This window comes from Pleurodeles waltl, chromosome 5 (assembly GCF_031143425.1).
Source record: "Pleurodeles waltl isolate 20211129_DDA chromosome 5, aPleWal1.hap1.20221129, whole genome shotgun sequence".
In the NCBI taxonomy this organism is placed as follows: Eukaryota; Metazoa; Chordata; class Amphibia; order Caudata; family Salamandridae; genus Pleurodeles; species Pleurodeles waltl.
In genome coordinates this window covers 514,356,213-514,381,789 of record NC_090444.1, presented here as the reverse complement: position 1 = coordinate 514,381,789, position 25,577 = coordinate 514,356,213, and the positions used below count along the sequence as shown (strand labels likewise).

The 25,577-nt window shown below is 47.1% G+C and overlaps 1 protein-coding gene across 6 annotated transcripts in view; it reads right to left on the bottom strand.

Moving 5' to 3' along the window:
* The window catches only part of REPS1 (RALBP1 associated Eps domain containing 1), a 748,137-nt gene that overhangs the window by 98,496 nt on the left and 624,064 nt on the right, over nt 1-25,577 (bottom strand). For all 6 annotated transcript variants that reach the window (XM_069234311.1, XM_069234314.1, XM_069234310.1 and 3 more), the window contains one exon: nt 17,875-18,057. In XM_069234311.1, the coding sequence (XP_069090412.1) occupies nt 17,875-18,057 (183 nt within the window). The remainder of the gene's footprint in view (nt 1-17,874; nt 18,058-25,577) is intronic.

Below are 25,577 nucleotides of genomic sequence, written 5' to 3'. Positions count from 1 at the left end.
AGTGGTACTGGCAAAAAAAGTGGTCTTGACCGAAGGTAAGTAATCTGTTCATCTGAGACAGACTTCTAGTTGCAGATCCCTTACCTCTAAATAGATACCCAAGCAATACCACCTCCGGAGGTGGGGCTAGAAAGTCCTACACAACCGAACAAGAAAACCTCTACCCCACCCCTACGGACCTGACTGTCCAGGCAGTAGTATTTGGTAAACATGTGCTGAGAAGCCCACGTTGGCACCTGACAGATGTCAAGGACTGGAAGCTCAAGTGCTAAGGCAGTGGTGTCGGCTGTAGCGCGGGTAGAATGAGCATGCAAACCTCAAGGGGGTTTCTTTTAGGGCAGTGTGTAGCAGATCTTAATGGAGAGTAGGGCCAATCTGGAGATAGTCAGCTTCTGCACTGCCCGACTTTTATTTACATCTGCATACCCAACAAAGAGTTGATCAATCACCCACAACTCTCTTGTATGATCAAGGTAGAACTGCCATTGCTCTTGCTGGGTACAGGCAGTGGAGTCTCCTCTATTTCTTTGAGGGATGTAGGGGTGCATAAAAAGTAGGCAAGGTGATAGATTGACCTACATGAAAGGGCGTAACTACTTTTGGCAAAAAGAAAGCCTTAGTACAAAGCACCACTTTGTCAGGATAGATCAATCAATCAAGGATTTGTAGAGCGTGGCTAATCACCCATGCGGTCTCAAGGAGCTGTTTGTGGGCGTGCTGCTCAGTCAAATAGCCAGGTTTTGAGGTCCTACCCAAACTGTTTCAGTGATGCGGTCTGCCTGAGCTTGAGAGGCAGCGTGTTCCATGTCCGGGCTGCTAGGTAGGAGAAGGATCTTCCTCCTGCTGTACTCTTCCGGATCTTGAGGACAGCTGCAAGGGCGAGCAAGGAGGAACAGAGACGTCTTTTGGGCATGTAGAAAGTGATGCAGTAGTTGAGGTATGCCAGTCCTATGTTGTGCAGTGCCTTGTAGGTGTGGATCAGGAGATTGTATGTGATGTGCTTGTTGACTGGGAGCCAGAGGAAAGATAGGGTGGCTTAGATGACGATGCCTGCAGCTCACTCACCGTGCAGACAGATGTAATGGAAACAAGGCTATTTTCAAAGTGAGAAGCCTGAGAACAACAACTTTGGAGAAGCTTGAAAGGAGCGCACATCAGAAAAACTAAATTCAAATCCCATTGGGGCATAATGAATGGAGTTGGAGGAAACATATGAGTAAGGCCTTTAAGGAATCTATTTACAATTGGAGACTTGAACAAGGAAGGTTGATGAGGCAACCGCAAACAAGCAGAAATGGCAGACCGATAACCTTTGAGAGTGGCCATAGCAGAGCCCTGCTGGACTAGAGAAAGGATAAACAGCAAAACTTCAGAAAGAGGGGCAGAAAGGGGTTCCAGAGATTTGTCTGTGCATCATGCCACAAATTTTTTCTAATAACAGGTTTATACCGTTTTGAGGGAGAAACACCTGGCTGCCAAGATTACATTACAGACTTCAGGCGAAGGCCAAAAACTGTCATTTGCCGGCGCTCAAAGTCCACGCGAGAAGGCAGAGACTGGACAGGTTCGGGTGGAGAACCCTCCCCTTCTGCTGCAACACAAGAAACTCCTGAAGGGGCAGTCTGACTGGAGGATCAATACTCATGCTCAATACCTCAAGATACCAAGCTCTTCATGCCGAGTCCAGAGCCACAAGGATTCCTTTGGTCCAGTCATTGTTGATCTCATCGAGAACTCTCGGCAGAAGTGTTATGGGCAGAAATGTATACAGGAGGCCCGAGCTCCACTCGAGCTGAAATACATTGGAAATTCCAACGCGCAATACTGCTGACATTATGCAGTCTCTGCGGAGGCAAACAGATCTAACTAAGGCTCTCCCCACTACTGAAAGAGATCTTGCACCACCTCCGGATGGAGACGCCATTCGTGACTGAGTAAGCATTGTCAGCTGAGTTCGTCCGCACTGGCTTTCAGAGAGCCCGCCAGATGTTAAACCACCAGGGAAATGCTCTGTTGTTCCAGCCACGTGCAGAGGCACAGAGCATTTTGACAAAGGGCCCATAACCCCATTCCACCCTACTTGTTGCAGTGCGAAGGTGGTGTTGAACATGAACACCTGCACTACCTAACCTTTGAGAGACGGAAGAAATGCTTTCAATGCTAGTCTGATCACCAAGAGCTCCAAAAAGTTGATGTTGAGACTGGACTCCACAAGAGACCAGATGCGTCTGATCTCCACGCCTCCCACGTGGGCATCCCATTCTAGGTGTGATGCATCTGTCACTACTGTCAGATCTGGTTGGGGAAGGGAAAGAGATCTGCCTCATACCCAATCGAGGTTCGTTAGCCAAACCTGCAGATCTTGTGTGATTCCCTCCAAGATCTGGACCATGTCAGAGAGATTTCACTAATGCTGAGACCACTGGAACTTGAGGTCCCACTGTGGAGCCCGCATATGCCACTTGGCATAGGTCACCAGCAGGATTCAAGAGGTCACGAGGCCCAGCAGCCTCAGTCGTTCTCACCAAAAACCAAGATAAAGGCTGAAACATCGGTATGATAGCCTGAACAGCCTTGACTTGCCGCTCTGGAGGATAATCCGAAACTGAACAGTGTCCAGAACAGCTCAGATGAAAGGGAGTGACTGAGAGGGAGTCAGGTGTGACTTTGTCACTTTATAGTAAACCCCAGCGAATGCAGGAGGTCCGCCGTAGTCTGGAGGTGGCAGATGACAGCCTGGGCCGAGCCCGCCTTCAACAGCCAGTCGTCGAGATAGGGGAAGACAAACTCCTGATCTGCGCAGATGAGCTGGGACCACTGCCGTCACTTTCGTGAACACCTGAGGGGCATGGTAAGGCCAAAAGGAAGCACAGTGAACTGAAAGTGCTTGTGGCCCACCATGAACCGCAAGTAAAGTCCATGGGCAGTCAGGGCGGAAATATGGAAATACGCTTCCTGCAAGTTCAATGCTACCATCCAGTCTCTTGGGTCCAGGGTAGATAGAACATGAGTCAGAGTGGGGCATTTTGAACTTGAGAAAGAGATTGAGGGATCAAATGACTAGGATAGGGTGAAAGGCCTTGTCCTTTTTGGGCACCAGAAAGTAGCAGGAATAACAACCACAACCTACTTCTGGCACAGGGTGCTCTCTTGGTCAAGAAAGCCTTAACTTCCTCTCAGAGAAGTTCCAAGTGATTCCCCAAAATCCGATCGAAGGATGGTGGCATGAATGGAGGGATAGTCTTGAATGGGAGGAAGTAGCCCCTTCATACTATCTGCAAAACCCACCTGTCTGACGTGACTGAGCGTAGCAGGTGATGGTGGATCCTTGGTGGTGGACTGGCCAGACTGCTGGTTCCCTGATCCACGAGTAAAGTGGATCCCACGCCCCCAGCCACGCAGAGGCAGGGCAGCATGTGCAGCACGGTAGCTGGAGAGGAACTGACGTGGCTAGGCACCCCTTCTGTAGCCACGAAAGGAGATGAAAAGCAGACTGAGGGGGACTAGGAGCCACCACAAGGTCCAAGGACCTGTCCCTAGCACGAGAATCCTTGAAGCGCAAGTCTTCTTTCTCCCCGAAGAGACCGGTGCCATCAAAGGGCACGTCCATAAGATTAGCTTGGACATCCACTGAAAAGCCAGACGTCCTTAACCAGTCGTGGCGCCTCAAGGCCACTGTCAAAGCAAACGCTCTGCCAAGTGAGTTGCTCGTGTCCAGTCCACATCAGATTGTGAACTTTGCTTCATCTATCCCATCAGCAACTGGGAATGTACAGCCCAGACCTCCTCCAGGAACTGTGACAGCACTTGTGCGATAGTAACCCACAGAGTGTAGGAATACCAGCCTAAAAGGTGTTCATGGACCGCAATGTTAGGCTGGCAGAGGAAATGAAAATGTCACTTACCCAGTGTACATCTGTTCGTGGCATCAGTCGCTGAAGATTCACATGTTGTGCATAGCCCGCCATCTGGTGTTGGGTCGGAGTGTTACAAGTTGTTTTTCTTCGAAGAAGTCTTTCGAGTCACGGGACCGAGGGACTCCTCCTCTTTGTCTCCATTGCGCATGGGCGTCGACTCCATCTTCGATTGTTTTCCCCGCAGAGGGTGAGGTAGGAGTTGTTTGTTAGTAATAGTGCCCATGCAATGGAGTGAATAAGTATGTACCTATCTAAGATTTAATATATTTACAAATGTACAAAGTTGAAGCTAACTTCCAAACGGCTACAGGCTCCCGGGGAGGTGGGTGGGCACATGTGAATCTTCAGCGACTGATGCCACGAACAGATGTACACTGGGTAAGTGACATTTTCAGTTCAATGGCATCTGTCGCTGTAGATACACATGTTGTGCATAGACTAGTAAGCAGTTATCTCCCCAAAAGCGGTGGCTCAGCCTGTAGGAGTGGAAGTAGTCTGAAATAAGGTTCTTAGTACGGCTTGACCTACTGTGGCTTGTTGTGCTGATAGCACGTCTACACAGTAGTGCTTGGTAAATGTGTGAGGCGTAGACCATGTGGCTGCCTTACATATTTCGTGCATTGGAATATTCCCTAGGAAGGCCATGGTAGCGCCTTTCTTTCTGGTTGAGTGTGCCCTTGGTGTAATGGGCAGTTGTCTTTTTGCTTTAAGGTAGCTGATTTGGATGCACTTAACTATCCATCTGGCTATACCCTGTTTCGATATTGGGTTTCCTGCGTGAGGTTTTTGAAATGCAATAAACAGTTGTTTAGTTTTCCTGATGTTTTTAGTTCTGTCGATGTAGTACATTAGTGCTCTTTTGACGTCTAATGTATGTAGTGCCCTTTCAGCTATGGAATCTGGCTGTGGGAAGAACACTGGTAGCTCTACCGTTTGATTTAGGTGGAACGGTGAAATAACCTTTGGCAAAAATTTAGGATTGGTCCTTAGGACTACTTTATCTTTGTGTAGTTGGATAAAAGGTTCTTGTATTGTAAACGCCTGAATTTCACTTACTCTTCTTAGAGATGTGATGGCGATGAGAAATGCAACTTTCCATGTTAGGAATTGTATTTCGCAAGAGTGCATAGGTTCAAAGGGTGGACCCATGAGTCTTGTTAAGACGATGTTGAGGTTCCATGAAGGAACGGGTGGTGTCCTTGGTGGTATAATTCTTTTGAGGCCTTCCATAAACGCTTTAATGACAGGTATCCTAAATAGTGAAGTTGAATGGGTAATCTGCAGGTATGCAGATATTGCTGCTAGGTGTATCTTAATGGAAGAGAAGGCCAGGTTCGATTTTTGTAAGGGTAGTATGTAACCCACAACATCTTTTGGAGATGCGTGTAACGGTTGAATTTGATTATGATGGCAGTAGCAAACAAATCTTTTCCATTTGCTTGCATAGCAGTGTCTAGTGGATGGTCTTCTGGCTTGCTTTATGACTTCCATACATTCTTGTGTGAGGTTTAAGTGTCCGAATTCTAGGATTTCAGGAGCAAGATTGCTAGATTCAGCGATGCTGGGTTTGGATGCCTGATCTGTTGTCTGTGTTGCGTTAACAGATCTGGCCTGTTGGGCAACTTGACGTGGGGTACTACTGATAGGTCTAGCAGTGTTGTGTACCATGGTTGCCTTGCCCACGTTGGTGCTATCAGTATGAGTTTGAGTTTGTTTTGACTCAATTTGTTTACTAGATATGGAAGGAGAGGGAGAGGGGGAAAAGCGTACGCAAATATCCCTGACCAGTTCATCCATAGGGCATTGCCTTGAGACTGCCTGTGTGGGTATCTGGATGCGAAGTTCTGGCATTTTGCGTTCTCCTTTGTTGCAAATAAGTCTATTTGAGGTGTTCCCCAACGTTTGAAGTAAGTGTTTAGAATTTGGGGGTGAATTTCCCACTCGTGGACCTGTTGGTGATCTCGAGAGAGATTGTCTGCAAGTTGATTCTGGATCCCTGGAATAAACTGTGCTATTAGGCGAATGTGGTTGTGAATTGCCCATTGCCATATTTTTTGTGCCAGCAGGCACAGCTGTGTCGAGTGTGTCCCCCCCTGTTTGTTTAGATAATACATTCTCGTCAAAACAGACAACATGACAACAATGTATTTGTGAGTTATGATTGGTTGAAATGCTTTTAATGCTTGGAAAACTGCTAGTAGTTCGAGGTGATTTATATGCAGCTTTCTTTGATGTACGTCCCATTGTCCTTGTATGCTGTGGTGATTGAGGTGTGCTCCCACCCCGTCATGGAAGCATCTGTTCTTATCACGTATTGTGGCACTGGGTCTTGGAAAGGCCGCCCCTTGTTTAAATTTATGTTGTTCCACCATAGAAGCGAGAGGTATGTTAGGCGGTCTATAAACACCAGATCTAGAAGCTGACCCTGTGCTTGAGACCATTGTGATGCTAGGCACTGTTGTAAGGGCCGCATGTGCAACCGTGCGTGTGGGACAATGGCTATGCATGAGGACATCATGCCTAGTAGTTGTAATATCATCTTCGCCTGTATTTTTTGTGTTGGATACATGCGTTGTATAATCTTTTGGAAATTTTTAACCCTTTGTGGACTTGGAGTGGCTATTCCCTTTGTTGTATCTATTGTCGCTCCTAGGTATTGTTGTACCTTGCACGGCAGAATGTGTGATTTTGCATAGTTGATGGTGAAACCGAGTTTGTAGAGGGTTTGTATGACCTGATCTGTGTGGTGTGAGCACCTTGTCAGTGAGTCGGTCTTGATTAGCCAGTCGTCTAGATACGGGAATACGTGTATTTGCTGCCTTCTGATGTGTGCAGCCACTACTGCTAGGCACTTTGTGAAGACTCTTGGTGCAGTTGTTAAACCGAAGGGCAATACTTTGAATTGGTAATGTATTCCTTTGAATACGAACCTTAGGTATTTTCTGTGCGACGGATGTATTGGTATGTGGAAATACGCGTCTTTGAGATCTAAGGTTGTCATGTAGTCCTGTTGCTTTAGCAATGGTAACACTTCTTGTAGCGTGACCATGTGAAAGTGTTCCGATATGATGTAGGTGTTTAGTGTTCTGAGGTCTAGGATTGGTCTCAGTGTTTTGTCCTTTTTTGGTATTAGGAAGTACAGTGAATAAACTCCTGTGTTTATTTGTGTCTTTGGTACTAGTTCTATTGCGTTCTTTTGCAATAATGCTTGAACTTCTATTTCCAGAAGGTCTGAATGTTGTTTTGATAAATTCTGTGCTTTTGGTGGTATGTTTGGAGGGATTTGTAGAAATTCTATGCAATAACCATGTTGGATAATTGCTAAGACCCAAGCGTCTGTAGTTATTTCCTCCCATGCTTGGTAATACTGACCTATTCTTCCCCCCACTGGTGTTGTGTGGAGGGGATGAGTGACATGTGAGTCACTGTTTGGTTGTAGGGGTTTTGGGGCTTTGAAATTTTCCCCTATTCCTAGGGAATTGTCCTCTGTATTGGCCCCGAAAGCCTCCCCTTTGGTACTGTCCCTGGTAGCTGGACGGTGTTGCCTGTGAGGTGCTGGCTTGTGTGGCCTGACCCCAAAACCCCCCTCTAAAGGTTGTTTTGCGGAAGGTGCTGTAAGTGCCTCTGCTCTGCGGGGAGTAGAGTGCGCCCATGGCTTTAGCAGTGTCAGTGTCCTTTTTGAGTTTCTCAATTGCCGTGTCCACTTCTGGTCCGAACAGTTGTTTCTCATTGAATGGCATATTGAGCACTGCCTGCTGTATCTCTGGTTTAAAACCAGACGTTCGTAGCCATGCGTGCCTTCTTATAGTCACAGATGTGTTAATTGTTCTTGCAGCTGTGTCCGCTGCATCCATAGAGGAGCGCATCTGATTATTAGATATGTTCTGTCCTTCCTCAACCACTGGTTTCGCCCTTTTTTGTAGCTCTTTGGGTAGATGCTCAATGAGGTGTTGCATGTCGTCCCAATGGGCTCTGTCATAGCGCGCAAGTAGTGCTTGAGAGTTAGCGATGCGCCACTGGTTTGCAGCTTGTACTGCGACTCTCTTTCCGGCTGCATCGAACTTGCGGCTCTCTTTATCTGGGGGTGGTGCATCCCCAGATGTGTGGGAGTTGGCTCTCTTGCGAGCTGCTCCTACTACGACGGAATCTGGTGGCAGCTGTGAGGTGATGAAAACAGGGTCTGTGGGAGGTGCTTTATATTTTTTATCCACTCTTGGTGTTATTGCTCTACTCTTGACCGGCTCCTTGAAGATTTCCTTTGCGTGCCGAAGCATTCCTGGGAGCATAGGCAGGCTTTGGTAGGAGCTATGGGTGGAGGAGAGGGTGTTGAATAAGAAATCATCCTCGACTGGTTCCGAGTGTAGGGACACGTTGTGGAACTCTGCTGCTCTAGCCACCACTTGTGAGTATGCTGTGCTATCTTCCGGTGGTGAGGGCTTTGTAGGATACGCCTCTGGACTGTTGTCCGACACTGGGGCGTCGTATAAGTCCCAAGCGTCTTGGTCCTGGTCACCTTGGCTCATGGTGGTGTGAGCCGGGGAATGTGATGGAGTTTGTGCCGGTGAAACGTTAGTTACAGGTGGAGGAGAGGGTGGCGGAGTTACCTTTTTCACCATTTTTGTTTGTGGTGCTTGGTCTGACTGAAACTCCAGTCTCCTTTTTCTCCTAATAGGGGGAAGGGTGCTTATTTTCCCTGTTCCTTCCTGTATAAAAATACGTTTCTGAGTGTGGTCCACTTCGGTGGATTGCAACTCTTCCTCAAATCTATGCTTTCGCAGCTGAGAGGACAGTGATCGCTCCTCTGAATAGGAACCGGTAGTTGGGTCGGTTGCGGGTCGTTTTGGCACCGAAACCCTGTCTGTACTCTTTTTCGGCTCCGAGGTGACCTTCTTCTTTTTCGGAGTCGAACCCTCTCGGCGTCGATCTTCCTCGGTGCCGCTGTTTCTGCGTCGAGCAGTTTCGGCTCCGCTATCTCGGCGTCGACGTTTTTCAGCAGCACTTTCTCGGTCCCGAGAAGGCTGCGTGCCGGTGTCTCGACCGGAGTCGGACGATCTCGGCACCATTTCGGCCTTTTTCGGTGCCAATGGTCGGTCACCGAATTTATGGGTCGAGCCATGGCCTGGTGGCAGTGGCGTCCCCTGGGCCTTGTCACTTTTCTTGTGTGCTGGCTTCGAGGTCTTACTCACAGTTTTTTGTTCGTCGAATTCCTCGGAGTCCGAGTCATGGATCGAGAAGGTTCCTTCTTCCTCTTGTTCCTCGAACTCTCGGTGAGCTGTCAGCGTGGACGCCATCTGCAGTCTTCTGGCTCGACGGTCACGGAGTGTTTTTCGGGACCGGAACGCACGACAGGCCTCGCAAGTCTCTTCACTTTTCGATTCGGTGTTGATTCTAACTAAGCCGATCCCGAACGCAACAATACCGACGTAATTTTCCGATATTTAGCTAACTTTCCGTTCCGAAACCCAGAGCGAAAGGAACACGTCCGAACCCGATGGCGGAAAGAAAACAATCGAAGATGGAGTCGACGCCCATGCGCAATGGAGACAAAGAGGAGGAGTCCCTCGGTCCCGGGACTCGAAAGACTTCTTCGAAGAAAAACAACTTGTAACACTCCGACCCAACACCAGATGGCGGGCTATGCACAACATGTGTATCTACAGCGACAGATGCCATCGAACATATATTTTTCCAAAGTTTGTCCAGCCTCTTGGATTCCCTATCTGGGGGGTGTGGAAGTGAACATGCCCTGGGAAGTGGAGGCTTGGATAACAAAGTTCTCCCGGGTGGAGTGTTGCGTCAGGAAACGTGGGTCACTCCATGCTAGGCGATGAGCAATTGCCCTGTTCACAGGAGCCCCTGTGCTGGGTTTGGACAAGGTACTTATTCCGACATTTATAAGAGCTTCATTGAAAGCCAATAAGGGTTCATTGGAAGAGGACCCAGGCTAAAGCACCTCTGTCAGGAGGTTAGTTCTGACTGTTACCGAAGTCAGCTCAAGGTCGAGGACCTGGGCTGTTCTCCGCACCACCACTGAATATGAAGTGCTCTCCTCCATAGCCACGGTGGGGGGAGGGAGCATGCCAGTATCTGGTAAGGTATCCAGTCCACTGGCTTCACCCAGGTTTGCACGCCAGTCCATGGGGGTCTAGGAGCTGGTAGTCTAAAGGGTCCAGCGACCCCTCCTGTTCCTCACCGTAACCTAGCTCAAAGGAATAAGGCTCAGGATCCAACATAGGGGGCAAGGCCTTTGTCAATGCCGCATTTGGCATTGTATGACTCCCGTCCGGCTCCGTATCAAAGTCAGCAATGTAGATGGGGGCAGCGCTGCCCGGAGGCAAGGGTGCCCTGCAGGAGTGTCGACACCGGGACCGGTCCCGGAGAAGGTTGAAGTAGTATGACCAGCGCCAGTCCAGATCCAGTAACGGATTCATGGGTGCCCCTCGAGCCAAGGCCGAAGCTGCTAGCGTGGAGCACGACTTTGGGTTGTGGTTGCACTCCAGACACCAAAGGCACACAAGGTATGGAACCGTCGTGGACATCACCCGATGACAGGATCCGCACAGCTTGAACCCTGCCTTATGAGAAGACATCCCCCGATGCACCAGGAGTAGAAATACTCAAAGAAGCTTTGACAAAAGTCAATAAGACCAGTCAGAAAGTGACTGATGGGTAGCTCTTTCTTCGGATTAGTACTGGCTGGGGCAGAAAGAAAAGAACTGACATCAGCATGCCACAATGGTACCTATATAAGAATCGCAACGTCATAGCTGGCGCAGACAACGGACTCGATTGCGCCATTTAAGGGCACACAGGTGTATTGCTTGACAAAAATCTCCGGATACAGACTGACAACTGCGGAATTCTAAGGTAAGGAATTTGCAACTAGATGTCTCTATCAGATCAATAAAATAACAGGGTGGTATCAAGACCGTAAGTTAATTGGGGTACGAAAATAAGAAGATTCACCAACCCTCTGTGGGCCAGGATTATGGCCCAGCCCGTCGAATTTTAACAATACAACTTAAAACATGGCCCATATGGTTTTACTTGCTTAAAATGGGCTGCCCTTAATACCGGCCCGCGTGCACACACAGAACACACACCTTACCCAAAACCCCCTACCCCTCCTCACCCCTCTCCCCTAATGTGCTATTAGCAGTACAACCTTTGGGAAAACTGATTAGTTGGCAGAAGGAGTTCATCATAAACCTGGTTAAAAGCTGATGATGGTGAGCATTAGTAATCCAGGTCAGGTATGGTTCGACTGAATTTACTGATTTGGTCAAATAATATGCCTGGGCGGATGGTTTCTGAAAATCCACGCCCTCCCAGACAAACAGAGAGGAGCTGAAGAAAAATCTGTTTAACCCATGACAAGTCAGCCTTAACAACCCTTATTTGAGGAGGTGAGGCAGCACAAGTCTACTAATTCAGACTTAATATAGTTCAACCAGGGAACTGCCTTAGGGTTATTCAGGGACAGGCAGTCCCTGACTATGAACCTATTAAGTTCAGTCTCCTTCCTGGGCCACAGCAAAAGCCAACCTAATAGGGGCCTTAGTTTGATAATATCCGTGACATAACCAAGACCAAATTCCTCATGCCCCACGAATGTGGAGGTACTTTGGAGTAGCCCTAACAATCACATAACAAACTTGTTCTCACCTAATTGGATAGGGCGACAGTCGCAGTATCCCCAGATGTCACTGCCACAACAGGTTTCAGTGACACACTTTGCTTTATAGATGTTAATCAGGGCCTCTAGGGGCTTCATGCCTACCCTTGAGCTAAAACCCAGAATTGAGCCGCACAGTCTTGTTAGTGTAACCCTTTTGAAAAAAGTGGAAGGGGCTCAGGTGGAATTCTCAAACACGATACCCAAGTAAGTGAAAGAATGAACTTGAGACATATTTGCGTTAAGGCAGAATTGACTTATGTTTTTAGCTGGTTTTGTCCCTGCAACCATCACAATACATTTTGTAGTGTTCACAGAGAGACCCAGGGCCCTCCATAAACTCTACTTAAGAGTCAAGCCGTTGTTGAAGGCCTAGTGCCGTCCTTGACATAACAACAACATTGTCTGCATATAAGAGAACAGGTAATGCCCTGGGGGTGTTTCCTTGCACTCTCAGAAAAGCATCCTCTAACCCATGATGGATTGGGAACAGGAGCCAGGGGGCCTCTTGACACTGCTGCATTTAAAATATTAGTCAGCAGGGGTGCCCAAATAGCTATATCACTCTTAAAGATATCAGCTCGAACACCATCTGGCCCAGAGGCTTTATTGCCAGTTAAATACTTAATGTCGCAGTTAACTTCTGATATGGAGAAAGTAAGGCCAGAGGCACTCCTCACCCATGGACCAAGATGATGGGCGCAAACCTCCTTCAAGCTGCCAGATGGGGTGCCAGAATAAGACCCAATCTTGAAAGAACAGATTTGAGAAAAGTGCTCATACCATTTGTCTTTAGGAATAACAGTAGGCAAATTCGACAAGGTATGTTCAACAAAAAAAGAAGGAGTGATTTAGAGTCCCAAAAGGGGACACAATCCTTTAATTCACAGGCAGAAACTAACTGATCACAAGACTCATCCTTAATTGAGTTTTTTCTCTCTTTCAATATCTTCTTGTAGTGGGGCCTTAGCTCCTAAAGGCGATTGTTTAAGGGCTAATTTTAGAGCTCGATGCTTCGTTAAACCCCCAAAGATTAATCAGAATTGAGAGGCCTCGGCAAGGTGCAGTAAGAGCAAGTCTAACCCCTGCACAAAGAACAGAAGAAGCAGACAACACCTCCTTGCCAGGAAGGTTATGTTTAAGATAGTATTCTAGCTCAGCACCCAACGGGCTAAACAAAGACCCACAAAATTCCTTCAGGATTATTTTGGACCACTTCAAATATCTGCCCTGGTCTGAGAGACGTCACTGTAACAGGACACCACAATTGGTATTTTAACACTTAAACCAGGGGATTGTGATCACTCCAGCCCGTCCATTTAATCTGACACCCCACCAAACAACTAAAGAGTGATAAAGAAATCAAAAAATGTTCCACAATGGTTTCTGCCACCTTTACTGTATAGATAGGGACTACCTGGGTACTGGGGATAATCAAATTCTGAAAGTGAGTTAGAAGACTGAGCTGGTCCCCTTGGGAGGAGTGTTCAAAATGGGGATAGAATGAATCATTACCTTCCAGAGGGTTCAGGTAAACAAAACAGGGCCCTGACCGTGGATGAATTTTAAAGTCACTCATGACCACAATCGAAAACCTTATTGTTTAAGCTGGCACCTGGAGACAACAGGGAGCTCTTAAATTTCTCTATAACACTATATTTAAAACGGGCTCAGAATGAGAGGAATAACCAATGTTCACTATTAGCATTAAAGATTTATCCAAGAAGGTGAGGGATACCGCTCCAACATAAAAACAGTTTGCATCTACCTTGGTCACAACACAGTTCAAGGACAAAGAAGTTAAAATAAATAACCATGGCCTTGGCTTGCCCAGCAGATGAGGGTAGTGCTGGCCAATAAAAATGGGTATTTCTATCTAGGAAGAAAGTGGTTTTAAGGGACCAGGTTTCCTGAAAGGCTAAAATATGAAATGAGATGATACAGTCCAACCAAATCCTGTCTCTGATTTTTGCATCCAATCCATCAAAATCCCAAGAGAGAAACCTCAGCTGGTCACTACCATATGATACTAAAGGGCACCCCTCCCACACTTCTACTATCTCTTTTATGTCAGCCCAGAACTCAAACAAGGTAGTCAATATACATCCTCATGGGTTTCAAGGATCTGGTGGGAGGTGATAACAGGGGCAGTGAACCCCTGAGGCAGCTTGCGGGGCATACAAGATGAACCTTGTGTTCATCTTGAACCCTGATGAACCAAGATGTACCACAAAGATGGAGGCTGCACTTCCCTGAAACAGGAAGGGCGGAAAGGACAGACTGTACACTACTGGGCTTACTTTGTAAATGTTGTAATTGAGGTGCCTGGTGTACCCAGAATCGGTGAGAACCAATCAACCCAGGGCCAGGCCCTGAACTGTAAAAGAAGCCCAGGGGATACAACCCAATGCTTGATTTCTCTAGACTCTGGGTGAAGGCCAAAGGACTAGCAACAGTCCTTTGTTGAAATTAATCACAATGCAATCACTGTCAAACTGCTTTTATCTGTGTGTAAATACTGGCATGAGCACCCACCCTCATGGATAGCCAATAGTATATTTTGTTCTGAAATTGTGAGAAACTCTAAAAAGTTAGGGGACATCTCTTAAAACCACCACAAATGGAGAGCAATGGGGCGGAAGATCTTAAAAAAAAAAAAAAAAAAAAAAAAACAGTCCTATGAGGAGAACCCAAGGATGAGACTGCAACAGGCAAGCTGACTGGGTCCCAATGGGGGCCTCAGTATGTATATGCCTGGTTCTAGCCGTAGTGGGGGTCACTGCCTGTCAGAGCAAGGGAATCGTACGATTAATGTTGGGTTGCTCACTAGAAGTGTTCCCAGCTTGTTGAAAGCCCGTAGCTTTGTAGACGAGGGATAAAGCAGACCCATGACAGGTGCCTGGATGGATGTGGTAGCTGCACCAGAAGAAAAGAACAGACAAGTCCCGCTAACCTGGCCATTCTGTGCATCCGCCCCAGGACTGGGAAGATTGGTTAAGTGATGGGATGGGATGGTATAGTGAGAAGAGGGGGTTAACACAAGGCTCTTTTTCCCTTAATTTACCCAACAGATCACTGTTGACTCCAATAAGGTCCTGCACCATTGTATTCAAGGACAACACAACCTCTTTAACAACCTTAAGTTTTATGCTAAGCTGTACAACCATGTTCCTAACATCATCCATACACTCAGAACTGTTAGAAGCCCATACAAAGATACTTTGTTGCCGGGCGCTAAAACTCTATAAAAAGTCCTCGATGGGATGAAGGCGAGGATAAGACCAAGGTGCCTTGATCAAGTTCCCTTTAGGTGATCCAGTGGTAATGGTGGGGAAGAGTGGAACCGACATTGTGGAACTGACTGAAGGGCCTGTCTGCGCCCCCACATTAGATGCTGACTCAAGGGGGACTTTGTCACAGGGACGAGTACCCGCCATAGGGCCCTGACCTTTGTAAAACTGCATCATTTTAAAGTTCACTCTCTTGGGTGTGGTAGTGGCTGGCATCAATGTGCCACTACTAGGCATGTCTTTAAACTCCACTATCAAGCCATCAATTACTTGCATGGTACCCAGCGCATTACGGGACCTTCCCTGTCCCCACAGGGTGATCAGACGCCTTCCGTTTTCCCGTATCAGTTAGAAATGTTAGAAGATGGTGGTTATTGTCAGAAATGGGAGTCACAAATGGGAAACAAAAAGTTCACCACACGTCTCCAACCAGTCAATAAAACAATTCTATGATCTCAGCAGCCTTGCAGACAAACCCAGTGACAGGAGGAGAACTTATGAACCCACGATTACCAGTCAATGACCACCTCATAGAGGAGGCAGAGCCAAGGGGGGGCGGAGGGGGGAGGGAGGGGTGTCACCCTGCTCTGCTTCTTCCTGGTGCTGATGGCACGGATAGGCCTGCCCTTGGCCCGGGTTTTGCTGGTGCTGTGGATACTGGGATCTCCTTGGTGGTTCTCATGTCCCGCACAGCAGCGCTCTATGGCGAAGGGCAGCAGGGCTCCTTCCTTTTCTACTGGCAGCAAAAGCAACTCCTGGTGCTGTGGATAGCGGGGACCTGAAGTCCCCTTATTGGTGGTTCTCATGTCCTGCGCAGCGGGGTTCCTTTCAGCGATATGTAGCGTAGGGCAGCAGGACTCCTCTCCTTCCTCGTGGCAGCAATGGCGCCTCCTGGCACAGAGAATACTGGGACCTGGAGTCCTCTCCTTGGTGGTTCTCACGTCCCAGGAGTCCCCAGGTTTCACCTATAACTCCAGCTTCACTTTGATGTTGATGGCCTGCCACTGATCCTTGGTGATAGTGCCATCGTTGGCTGTTTCTTGCCTCAGCCCTAGGGCCCAAAGGAAACTCACACTGTCTTCTGACTCCAAGCTGTTGAGTCCAGGGGGTAGGTGTTCCCTCTGTCAAACATCACCAGCACCACTGCTGGACTTATCTTGCTCCTTTGAGGAGCCCTTGCTACCTTACAGGCATCTTTTGGCACAGATTTCTTTTACTCTTAGCCTGTAGAGAAGGAGGAAGACCACAAATGATTTGGCCCCAGCCCTACCAGCCTGTCTCCAACTTCGAAAACCTGCTCCAGCGACGCATCCAACAGGGACCAGCGACCTCTGAAGCCTCAGAGGACTGCAGGACCAAGAAACTCCCGTGAACAGCGTCCCTGTTCAAAACCAGCTACTTCTTTGCAACAAAGAAGCAACTTTCAAAGACTGCACGCCGGAAGCGTGAGACTTCACACTCTGCACCCGACGCCTCCTTCTCGACCTTCAGGGAGGACTCCCCGGCGACTGCGAGCACGTGAGTAACCAGAGACGACCCTCCTGAGCACCCGCAGCCCCCAGGACCTGAAGGAACCGAACTTCAATGCAGGAGTTACCCCCAGGCGACCCTCTGCCCAGCCCAGGTGGTGGCTGTCCCGAGAAGCCACTCCTGTGCCTGCCTGCACCGCTAGAGTAACCCCTGGGTCCCTCCATTGATTCCTACCTGAAACCCGACTGCCCCTGTGCCACTGAGGGTGTACTTTGTGTACCTTCTCGTGTCCCCCCACCCCCTGGTTCTTCACAAAACCCCCCTGGTCTGCCCCCGAGGACGCAGGTACTTACCTGCTGGCAGACTGGAACCGGAGCACCCCTGTTCCCCATAGGCGCCTATGTGTTTTGGGCACCTCTTTGACCTATGCACCCGACTGGCCCTGAGCTGCTTGTGTGGTAACGCTGGGGTTGCCTTGAACCCCCCAACGGTGTGCTGCCTATGCCCCAAACTTGAGACTTGTAAGTGTTTTACTTACCTCCAAAACTAACCTTTACTTACCTCCCCCCAGGAACTGTTGATTTTTGCACAGTGTCCACTTTGAAAATAGCTTATTGCCATTTTTACAAAGACTGTATGTGATATTGCTTTCATTCAAAGTTCCTAAAGTATCTAAGTGAAGTACCTTACATTTAAAGTATTAACTGTAAATCTTGAACCTGTGGTTCTTAAAATAAACTAAGAAAATATATTTTTCAATATAAAATCCTATTGGCCTGGAGTAAGTCTTTCAGTGTGTGTTCCTCATTTATTGCCTGTGTGTGTACAACAAAAGCTTAACACTACCCTCTGATAAGCCTACTGCTCGACCACACTACCACAAAATAGAGCATTAGAATTATCTACTTTTGCCACTATCTTACCTCTAAGGGGAACCCTTGGACTCTGTGCACACTATTTCTTACTTTGAAATAGTATATACAGAGCTAACTTCCTACAACTGTCTATGATGTGTGATAGCTGTCCAGGTCTAAACCCAGATTGGAATTTGTCAAGAAGATTGAAACTATTAATTTACTGGCACAGTTGGTTGTGTACACATCTTTCCAGCAGTTTTAACAGAAATGGGATGTGTCAGACTGGATGAAGGTTATTTAGATCAGTAGGGTCTGCGCTTGGTCAAATTAATTCATTTCAAGAACATAAATTGTACAACTGTTGTGCACATCTGATTTTCTAACTGTACAAGACGGACCATGTTTCACATTTGAGAAAGGCTAACCACAAGCTACCTGTAAAGGGTACGGTGAGTTTTACTCTGTTACCCCGGTACACAGGTTTCTCCTTAGATTAGTACACAAGTCCACTACTTGGTATCTGACAGCCATCGCCTGAAGATCTCTACATCTTAGCTGGTCTTTCTGCCAATTCCCTTGTCCTTTTATGTGATGATTTTCTTGATGGCCTGGATAAGAGTTTGATCCTTGTGTGAGCTCTACAAATATATTAATTTAACACTAACCTGTGCAGTTTCTGGTTGGTCTTCTGACTCATCTGTTGCTTTTTCAGGTCCACTTGAAGCAAATGCCTCGAACTGGCTGAAATCGGCAAAATTTGGTTGTGTTGGTATTTGCTGAGGTGAGGTACTAGTGTGAGTTAACAAGCCCTCCCCTTCTGCTGATCGATGCACATTGGGCCCTGCAGCCTGTGTAGAAAAAAACAGAACATTAAGTCAATAATAAACAGTACTAAAACTGCACCTGGGTCTTTAATGTAAAGTGTACATATACTACTTTTTAAATAAAAAGCAGTATGCAAATAAGCGCTTGTGAAACAAGGCGCTGACATTGAAATTAATATGAGGGCAAAAACATGAATATTTCCATTTTACAAACAGAGCAAACAATCTTGCATTTTGCATACATTTAGAAAATTCCTGGACACAGCTGGAACACAGCTGACTATCATCATCATCCTTCATCATCCTCATCGAGGACCCACTTCCACAGTCATCCTTTTTCTCCTCCTCTATTTATTCATCCATCCTCCTCACCCATTCGTCCATCCCCTTATTCATTTTTCCATCATCCTCATCCATTGATCACCCTCATCCAACTTCCTCATCCCTTAATCTGTCCCATCCATCCATCCATCCATCCATCTATCCATATCATCCTCCTCCATCTGCCATCATCAGCCATACTCCTGGTTTTCTTATAAATTGATTAACCCTGAAAGGGCATATGACTGCTCAAACACACAGTACAAGGTTTTTCTCTAAATAACATAACATTGTTAGTATGTCTTACAGAAAACATCAATGAGCTCCAATCTGCCTGCACACAGCAGTAATATATATAACTTATCACCAGCCAAAACCTTTTCTATATGCGGAAGTTCAAAAGTCTTCCTTGGAGACTCAAGCTAATCCTATAAACATTGTGACTCAATCAATATTTTCTTTGCCTATTGCAAATGATGAAAAATATCCCTCTGGGGTTATGGCTGCCAGGGTTTAAGTTAGAAGCTTGTTTAACCAGTCTTCTGTTGCTGCCCAAAGAACTGTTTTATGCTGGTTATTATATTTATAGCTCTCCATACTAGTTGCAGCCTTTGATCTAGCCTCAAAAAGGCAACAATGCATGAACCCCACATTAGCCACATTAATACAATCGTATTTTATTAAGAAACAGCATACAATCAATTTTTATACTACTAAGTACAGACATCAGAACTTTACATATACGCAGTCTTACACTATGGAAGAAACATATATGATGTTAGTATATCATACTGTTTTAGTTGAGGAGGTTCTTCTGTTATAATGCATAAACTTAAAGACATTTTAATACAGTTTTTGAGGCTGAAGGGAGAAGGTGGAAACGTGTGTGAGACCTTTCAAAAACCTATGTACAATAGGGAACTTGACCAGGAATGGCTGGTCTGGCAACCGCAGCTATACAAAAAAGGAAGCCTTTTAAGGTGCTTAAGGCAGAACCTTGCTGGGCATGAGTGAGAATAAACCAAAGAGCTCAGGAAAGCGGTGCAGATAGGGGATCAACTTGTTTATCTGTACACCCTGCCACAAACTTGCACCAACGGCAGGCATATACGGTCTTGGTGGCAGGATGCCTGACTGCCAAGATAACACTGCAGCCTTCAGGTGGAAGGTAGAAAGCTGTCAACTGCTGCTGCTCAATCTTCACTCATAAAGATGAAGTGCCCAATGTGGAGCAACAGAAGATCCTCCCCAAGAGGCAGCCTGATCGGAGGACTTGTGCTCATGCTTAACAGCTGGGGATACCAGATTCTCTGTGCCCAATGTGAAGCAACAAGAATGACTTGGGCCTGGTTGCTCCTGATCTTCTTGAGAATTCTGGGCAAGAGTGGTATTGGCAGAAAGGCGTACAGGAGGCCTGAGCTCAACTCAAGATGAAAACCATTTCTGAGCGAGAACCAACTTGGAAAACTGCTAACACTGCATGTCCTCGACAGGAGGTGAACCAATCCAACCAAGGCTCTCCCTATTCTTGGAACAGACCTTGCGCCACATCTGGATTAAGACACTATTTGTGATCTGATCAACAGTTGCGCTATCTCCTCTGGCATTCACAGAGCCCACCAGATGTTGAACCACCAGGGATATGCCTTGGTGTTCCAGTCACATCCAGAGCTACTTGAAAAAGGATCCACAATCCCGCCACACCCTGTTTGTTGCAGTACCACAGGACGGTGGTGTTGTCCGTGAACTAGCCTCTCGGTGATTGAAGAAAGGAATGCCTTCAATGCCAGTTGCATCACTTGGAGCTCCAATAGGTTGATGTGGAGTCTGGCTTCCACTGGTGACCAGAGCCCTGTGATCTCCACCGCTTCTTGATGACTGCCCCAGCCCACAAGCTAGGCATCTGTCACCACAGTCAGCAATAGGTGAGAAACCAAGGGGGGTCTACCATGGTCCAAATCACATTTTGTTAGTTACCACTGCAGTTCTCTCTAAGATCTGGGCCACATCTGAGAGATTCCCCTGATAATGTGCCCAATGGAACTTTAGGTCGCACTGCAGAGCTCTCATATGCCAGCAGGCATGTGTAACACAAAGGATGCAGGAGGCCATGAGGCACAACAGCCTCAGAGTCAGTGTTACCGAAATCCAGAACAGAGGCTGAAACATCAGTATCATAGCCTGAATATCAGGGCCTCACCGGATAGCCCAGAAACTGCAATGTGTCCAGAACAGATCTGAGAGGGAGTCGGGTATGACCTTGGCACATTGATAGTGAACCTCAGTAAATGCACAACGTTCGCCGTAGTCTGGAGGTGGGAGATGATTGCCTGGGGTGAGCCTGCCTTCAACAGCCAATCGTCAATGTAAAAAAAGACAGGAATTCCTGACTGCCGCAGATGAGCTGCAACCAGTGCAGTCACTTTCATGAAACCTCCAGGGGCAGTGCAAAGGCCAAATGGGAGCACAGCAAACTGAAAGCATCCTTGGCCTACCGTGAACCACAGGTAGCGTCTATGGGCAGGCAGGAGGGGGATGTGAAAATAAGCGTCCTGCATGTCCAGGGATACCATTCGGTCTCCTGGGTCTAGGGCAAACAGGGCTTGTGTGAGCATGAGTATTCTGAATTTCAACTTTTACAGGAAGAGATTGAGAAGGTGCAAGTCTAAAATAGGTCAAAGCCCTTCCTTCTTGGGCATCAGAAAATACCAGGAATAGCAACCACAAGCTACTTTTGATGCCCGCAACTTCTCTATAGCTCCGTTGGCCAAGAGAGTTAGCACCTCCTCATGAAGCAAGGAGAGGTTGTACTCAGTGAGCATGTCATAATTGGGGGGTGGTCACACAGAGAGGGAGTAGCCTCTTTGGATAAGCTGCAAAACCCAACTGTCTGATGTTACTGACCTCCAGTGGTGAAGGTGATGGCGTATCCTGTCACCCACTGGAGGCCCATGATGGTAGGAGGGCAAACTAAAGTGGTTTGGAGGCTCGCAGGGGGGTAGTAGACTAACACATGGTCTTTGGGAACTTCGTCCTCTGCCACAAAACAATTGTGCTGATTGCTGGCCTGGGTGGGTACAAATGCAGTTGGAAGACCCTTCCATGATCAAAAAGGGGCAGAAGACATACTAGGGTTGGCTTGGAGCATGGACAGGCCCAAGGACCTGGCCATAGCTCTGCTGTCCTTAAAACACTCAAGCACAGAGTCCACCTTTTCACCAAACAAACTAGATCAAAGGGCATGTCCATAAGCGAAGCCTGTGCATACCCCAAAAAACAAGTGGTTCTCAGCCAGGCGTAGCGCCAAAGGGCTACTAACAAGGAAATCACTCTTCCCAGTGTGTCAGTTGTATACATCCCTCCCATCAGCAACTGCTTGAGAGAGTATGGCTCGGGCCTCCTCCAAGACCATGGGTAGCACTTATACAACCGAGTCCCAGTCCCAGATGGTATGGGAGTATCAGCTCAAGAGGCATGCAGTGTTCACCGACCGCAGTGCCAGACTGACGTAAGAGAACATCCTCTTACCGACCGTATCCAGCCTTTTGGACTCCCTGACCAATGGAGTGGAAGGGAGTGCGCCAAGGGGAACTTTGGAGGTGGATGCCTAGACGACCAAGCTCTTCAGAGGTGGTGTACTGGGTTAGGAAATTGGAGTCCCCTGGGTCAAGGGCGATGGTGGCAGGCAACAGTCCTACGCAGAGTAGACCCAGTTCAAAGACTGGACAAGGCACAAGTATCTCATCTGTCAGGGTTTCATTAAAAGGAAGTAATCGTTCTGTAGGGGCAACTCCAGGTTGAAGCACCTCCATCAAGACATTTGTCTTGACTGCCACCAATGGCAGTGTAAGGTCCAGGACCTCAGCTGCCCTTCGCACCGCCATTGTGAAAGAGGAACCCTCCTCCATAGCCACAGTAGGAGGAGACTCCAGGACAGTGTCTGGAAAGGTGTTCAGTCCACTGGCATCCGTCAGACCCTCATACCAGTTGCCCTGTCTATTCTAATTGATATTCATAAGGGTCTGCAGCCCCTCCCCTTCAATTCCCAATCCAGGCCTATCCTAAGATTAAGGCACTGGCTCCATCACGGGGAGTGTTTCTCCAGACGGCGTCTGATGACGCTTGTCTGACTCCGCATTGGAGTCGGGGATGAGGCCACCATGGAGCATGGGCATTGCACTGGCACTGGAGCAGGCACCATGGAAAGTCGAGGTGGCTCAATTGGCGGCACTCCGGATCAATCAACGTATCAAAGGACCCGACTGGGCCAGGGGCAAATCCACCAGCAAAAGACCAGCCGGGCACCATTCCACCCCCCCTTCCATACCCCTACCCCTGCACCCCAAACTTGCAAGGCCCAAAATCGCTCCAGCAGGGACAGGTCACCCAAATATGATGAGTATGGCCTCATAAACTTGGTGTAACAGGGTGGATGTCACACTGGGTCCTGCAAACTCTGGGAGGCGCAGAGATGGCCAACGTGCAGGCTCTACCACATAGCTAGGCCTTTGGTTCTGATGCTACCCCATCTCATTGGATGACTTTGACGGACGTATTGAAGTCAGACACCTCTTCCACTTCTTGTGCTGGTGGGACTTAACCAATTTGCCCAACAACCTCAACTGTCACGACTAGCGCTTGGAGTGGCTAGTCGACTGATCCCAGGACCATCCTCTCAAACAAGATCAATAGCACATATGCACACACCCCTACATGCACACATCCATTTACAACACTCACTCATAAATACTCATGAATACATTCATACATACACACATGCACCAAATATATATATATATTTAAAAAAAATTACCTTCACTGCAGCACTCTGCGAGGGAAGACTTGGAGTTCCCAAGAGGGCTGAGATTGCTGATTTCCCATGCTGGCTGACCTAGGGTCAGCCAATGAAGTAAAGCAGCAGCCCCTTACTTGTCACAGTGTGTAATGGGGTCAGTGAGACTGCTGACCCCACCCCATCCCACTCTGTAATGAGTTGTCATTGATTGACACTTGGACCTGGGCACTTCAGGGCTTAAAACTGAAGCATCCAGGTCCGAGGCAATCAGTGACGCTCCCCCTCGTCACAGGAGGGAGGGCCTCAGGCACTTTTGCCCCGCTGAGGAGATCACGCCCTCAGGCAGCCAGACACCTACACATTTAGCACATCTCGCTGCGGTCTGTCTAACCTGAAGAAGAAGAGCGCCTGTCAGGCTGACCTTTGTTCAGCCTGACAGACACTCAGTAGGTGGAGGTGTGCCCCTCCGCTTGTATGGACAGGCCGTTGCTGATAGAGAGCTTCAGAGAGGCATAAAACAGGGAGGACAGGATAAGGAAGAAGTGATTCAGAAAGTGTTAGGAGGATAGCAAAGGGGATGCTTTCACTCCTTCAAATTATTCATTTTCTGTTTATAGGGCTGGTGGCATAATGTGAGGGAGGAAAGTGGGTTGGTCTACAATCGTATCTCTATATCCCCCTTCCCCACTATTTCAGCACAACTGATCGCCAATTTATTTGTTGCTTTCAACATTACATTGGTCCACTGTCAAGTAAAGCAGTAGTCTCTTCAGTTTACTTAGCTGGGAAAGATTGCTGAATCATTTGCCTCCAGATTTTAAAGTCGTTCTGTCGGTGTAGGAGTGCTGGCTTTATCTGTTTTGAACTGTCTTGAGAGTTTGGTCTTCAGCTTATTGCTTTGTAGGTTAGTAGAGTGATGCATAGCCACCACTGAGCTCAAATAATATCTCAATAAGTGATGTATGTCCAATTTACATTGGTATTCATGACTCAATGACTGCAGGACTACACATTATTCCTATTATAGTGTTTGCCAATGAAGAAAAACGAGTTTAGACTACAGCTGAATAATTAAAAATACAACAAATCTTGTATTATCACAGCGAAATGTGGAAACTGATGAATTTATGAAGTTGGGTACATTTGATATGATTCCAACTGTATGTATATCCCACTTGGAAGGAGTGGAGTGTATCAAATTTCAATAGACCATTTTTCTGTTCAGAGAACTGGACCTGCAATGGGTGGCAAGATAGTGCCTTGTTATGCCAATAAGTGTCATGCATTTTTTAGACAGAGCACATTACAGGAAATTCCTAATGGGTCCCAAAAATAATAATGTGGTGGTGTTTTATAGTTCATCTTCTAAGGGTGTGGCAAGGAACAGTAATGGAGAAGGAAGAGTTTGGTGCATGTTTAACAAATGCTCACAAGACAATCACATTTACAATGAGTATAACTTGAGAACAATGTATGTTTAATCTGAAAGTGGCATATGTTCTTTCATTATTCCTTGTATAGATATGAAATGCAATAGCCCTTAAAACAATGGTGTATTTATAAAGCGTGATCAATACACTAAAAAGGGTGCCCTAGTGCTGACTAGAACGGTAAGGATTTTTTGAACAGCCAGTTTATCAGGCTCTTGTGAAACTTCAAATGGTTAGGTTCCACACAGTTACAAGAGGATGCCATTCCAAAAAGTAGAGGCCATAAAGGAAAAGGTCCTTCTACCCCTTCACAGTTGATTCAGGGGACAGCCACCCATGTAGCATTGGCTGACTGTAACAGTCTATGTGGCATGCATGTTTGGAATTTAGAAAACAACACCTCTAAACCTTATCTATAGAAGGCTCTATGTGCCACACTGGCAATTATTCTAACACCATGCTCTTTTCCACTCAAAGTCAGAGCAGGGCTTCCTGTGCATGGGAGATGGAATCCTAGCTTTTCAATTAGCTCAGGATTCTAGCCACCATTTTCTAGACTCTCAGCAATCGCTTTATAGTTTTAGATGGAAGACAAAAATATAGTGCATAGGGGACTAAATGTCAAAGGTTCCATCTTGTTCCCAATCAGTTTTAGTGAAGGCTTGCAGATCATTTGGTCACAGAGACCATATAGGTATGGGTAATTATTTGCAGCTCTGTCTCATTGATCAGGGTGACTACAAGTTATATACATATGACAAATGAAAAAGGTGCAGATCTGTGTCAATCTTGCCAGCGGAGAGAGATATACAAATTAAACTGCTGTCAAGCTCAAAATGAGACCCGAGGGAACCCCAGAGGACAACTATTAATTTTTAGATAAAAAAGATGAATTTCTCCCCATACAGGTATGGTTTGATAGAAAGGAAGCAAGCCAGACCAGCACCCCTCCCCCATATGGCTATTGCTCATAATCTTCGTATCACTTTAGAATGAGA